This window comes from Lactuca saligna, chromosome 6 (genome assembly GCF_052625555.1).
Source record: "Lactuca saligna cultivar CGN05327 chromosome 6, ASM5262555v1, whole genome shotgun sequence".
NCBI lineage: Eukaryota > Viridiplantae > Streptophyta > Magnoliopsida > Asterales > Asteraceae > Lactuca > Lactuca saligna.
In genome coordinates this window covers 179,834,251-179,838,232 of record NC_136422.1, presented here as the reverse complement: position 1 = coordinate 179,838,232, position 3,982 = coordinate 179,834,251, and the positions used below count along the sequence as shown (strand labels likewise).

The 3,982-nt window shown below is 33.3% G+C and overlaps 1 protein-coding gene across 1 annotated transcript; it reads left to right on the top strand.

Moving 5' to 3' along the window:
* The first annotated feature begins 2,252 nt into the window (after positions 1-2,252).
* LOC145001737 (root allergen protein-like) lies at positions 2,253-3,141 on the top strand. The gene is made up of 2 exons (XM_078961086.1): positions 2,253-2,491; positions 2,650-3,141. The coding sequence occupies exons 1-2, from the start codon at positions 2,311-2,313 to the stop codon at positions 2,943-2,945; spliced, it is 477 nt and encodes a 158-aa protein (XP_078817212.1). The 5' UTR covers positions 2,253-2,310; the 3' UTR covers positions 2,946-3,141.
* The last annotated feature ends 841 nt before the right edge of the window (positions 3,142-3,982 follow it).

The window sequence follows — 3,982 nt, the reverse complement described above, 5'->3', positions numbered from 1 at the left end:
AGAACATGGAGGTGTAAAATGGTCTTTCACCTTTTCTGAGAATTAGAAAATAGGTAGCCTGACATTTTAGATTTGTTGTTATAAAGTGTTAATTAGAGATGATTATGATATGTAGGTAGAGTCTAAATCGATCGTTGAGTACGAGACCTACTTGCTAACTTACGAGGTGAGTCTTCTCGCTATACTTACGCGAGTGGTAATATTGTGTAACTGGAGGGTCGTATTTGAGTTATTGACCGGAGGGTTTTATGTGCTTATATTGAGTTATGTGATATTATGCATTTTGTCTTTGTGATTTATGCTATATATTATTCTGCGCCTTACTGAGTTAGGACCAAAGGGTCCAAACCGAGTTATGAGATTGGAGGGTCTTCACTGAGATACGGGACCGGAGGATCCAACCTGAGATGTGAGACCGGAGGGTCTTCACTGAGACACATAACTAGAGGGTCCATATCGAGCTGTGAGACCGGAGGGTCGTCACCGAGACGCATGACCGGAGGGTCCATGCCAAGCTATAGCAATGAGAGGCTTATTATTTATGTATGTGGTATTTTCGGGAATTCACTAAGCTTCATGCTTACAATGTTGTCTGATATGTGTTTCAGGTACCTCTCAGGATCGTGGGATGGCGCCGACTTGATTGTATACACTAGCTAGAGATTTTGTTTTGAGGATTCTAGGATATTATCAAACATTTGTTGTCTTGTGTTTTGAAGAACTTATAAATTTTGTGGTTTTTGAGAAATATGAGAATGTGTTTAAGTGGTTTTAAAAATGAAACAAATGTAATTGAAAATTTAGAGTGTTACACTCAACCAAACCAACAAGGGTACATACTACCCGAACCCTAGTTCTACCAATGACAAGACTATAATTAAGGGTCGATGCACGAACCATACATTCAATTATTACTGCTCGGAGGCCCTCGAATGACTCCTAAATGCTGATAAGTGGTATAATAACCTGTTAATCAGAAACAGATCGATAATTAAACCTACTGATCCAATACATACTGAACAAAGCCCATGCTAAAATGCTCTTATCAAACTCAGAAGCCTATCAACAGATCAACAATTACTCATCTCATCCAAGGATAACATATCATACTATAAGCTAACCATGCTCTCTTTATCTGATGTGCAACCTGTATGACTCAAACAATCCTTCCTCAAGATCCTTTGTGTTTCCAAAAGAATCTACTGACCACAAAGAGTTCCTTACCCCCACAACATATTGCTAAGAGAACAACATATGTGTTCATGAAAACATAAGCCTAATGGTAACTTGCTTTGTACTCACAGTCTGAAAAATTCTTAAATTCTCCGCAACCACGGAGAACTTGAAGAATCCCTGAGAAAGGCAACGAGAAACTTCCTAATGTCACACCCCAGCCGACGACGAAAACATCGGACGGTGTAACTTCATTCTTGTATCACAGTTATTAAAAATGCATTGAACAGTACAAAAGTATTTTTTTTTATCATTTTTTTTTATTTAAATTACATACTTTTATTGATAATAGAAAGTTACATTATTTTTGTCTTCCAATTAATTATTACATAATATCCGAAATATAACATACATATCTACATATCTTAACAGATAGACGTTCCATACGAACATAACTTCACTTTTACATATTCATTATACCAAATACAAAATATAAAACATCAAATTTATGAATTATAAGTTTGTCATGACTTCTATTATTACAATTTAAATCGTTATTGTATTGAATTACTATTAATTTAACTATTTGTTAAAAATATCGTTTTATCATACCTTAATCTTCATCGCTGATTATTTATTATTTCTTAAAAAAGTTTAATGTTTACGTTATGATATTAAACACAATTTTTATAATTTTTTTATTAGTATATATTAAATTACTTATTTATTCGTCATTTCGATTATATTTTTTTAAAAAAAAAATTCTTAAAAAATATTTAATATTTAAATCTTCATAAATAATTTTTTAATCGAGCATAAACAAAAAATAAAAAAAGTTGTAGAGCGAAGAGATTCGAATTCCATCGGTCAGGAACAAGTTTTCAACATATAGCCCACTAACAACTTTACTTATTCACCTATCCCAGGATTATTTAATTGTATACTTTATATAATGTGTAAATCCTTAATTAGCTTTTAAAGTAATCCATGTGGAGTAAGTCAATACTGGAATGCGGATTATATATTTTAATTCTCTTGTTCCGACCCTCCGACCCTATAAATACCACCATCTTTACCCATATTTCATTACAACATAAATCATTCATCTTCTTATATATTCTCCAAAGATAACTTAAGATGGCTGTTATTACAGTAGAGCTCGAGGTTGCTTCCTCATATCCTGCTTCCAAACTTTTCAAGGTCTTTAGTGACTTCGATACCCTTGCACCTAAACTTGAACCTGAAACATACAAAGCCATCGATATCATCCAAGGTGATGGTGGTGTTGGAACGATCAAAACCATTACATACGGTGAAGGTAAGTAACTGCACAATTAATTACATAAGTGACTATTTGATTTTTGTTTGTTTTGATTTCGAAATAACTCATCATATGATCACAAAATGATCTTAATTTTTAATGTCTAGTAAATTTGTCACTTATTACTCCCTAACAATTCTACAACCCATGCACAGCTGTCCCATTCACAAGCTCAAAGCACAAGGTTGATTCAGTTGACGTAACCAACTATAGCTCAGCATACACCATCTTTGAAGGTGATGTCTTAATGGGCATAGTAGAATCTGCCAATCATCATGTAAAGTTTGTACCTTCTTCTGATGGAGGATCCGTATACAAGCACACGGTGGTGTTTACCTGCAAAGGCGACAATACTGTACCTGAGGAAACTATCAATCTTATGAAAGAAGGATTTAAGAAGAGCTTTAAGGGGTTTGAAGCCTACGCCATTGCTCATCCTGAAGCGTACTGAGTCATATGGGATCTACATGTTTTGGTTCAATAAGACACGGTTTGGTTTGTCAGTACCCATAAGAGAAAAAAATATATGGTTTTAATTCTTGCCTTCGTCAACTATATTTATGGACATTAGTCCGGTTGTATCCTTTTGTAAGTTGTTTGGATTTGATATTACAATAAATTTACAAAAACCACACGTAAATTAATTATGTTTGATGTTTGATTTCCAGAATAATTATTCTCTTCCTTAATCAGGCTAATTTGTCTCACCTCAACTTTTAAAATATAATTCATGTCTTTTTTTGAAGGATCATAAAATATAATTCATGTCACCTTTGGATTGGCTTTTTTCATCTTGCTACTTGCTTTAAATGCTATGTATACATAGTAACTAAATTTCTTATAAATGATCATGATATTCTCAAGCATGATCGATCCATACTCTTCAAACTTTTAGCTATTCTTCGGATACTATAAAAAAAAGTAATTGCGCTGTCTTTTATCGAAAACAATAGGTTTTTAGAAATTTTTAATAGAAACGTTACCGTAGAAATACGTAATAAAATATTACGATTAATAAAAGTTATATCTACATGTAACGAATAACGGATAACAAGTAGGGTCACTAACTTATTCTAGATGACAAAACCAATAATTTTAAAAGTCGCATCCATAAATTTTTGGGTTATAATATTACTATGCATGACCAATTGAATTTTATTAAAGAGCTTCACAACATTTGACGCAAGGAAACCAAAATATCAAATGCGAACAGTGTCAACGTGTGTCGATTTTCATGTATATTTTCTTATGTTTTGTCATTTTGAAAGAGAGAATTTTTAAAGCAATCTATCTTACAGTGAAAACCTCACTCTTCAGGCCCACAAGAAGGAAAACCTATGTAAGATCCGTACATGTGTGTTTCCCTCATGTCCATCCAACAACTAAAACATCAGTTGGTCTAAACATTGATCTTCTTTCCAATAGGTCGGTGAAGAAGTTCACATGTGCTTCTTTATTGGTAGTAACCCTGAAGTGCCTAAATTTGTC

Bases quoted from the DNA above. Each gene is read 5' to 3' on its own strand.
- LOC145001737 (XM_078961086.1), top strand. From the start codon at position 2,311: ATGGCTGTTATTACAGTAGAGCTCGAGGTTGCTTCCTCATATCCTGCT. The intron at 2,492-2,649 runs GTAAGTAACTGC...ACCCATGCACAG, and splicing joins AACCATTACATACGGTGAAG to CTGTCCCATTCACAAGCTCA.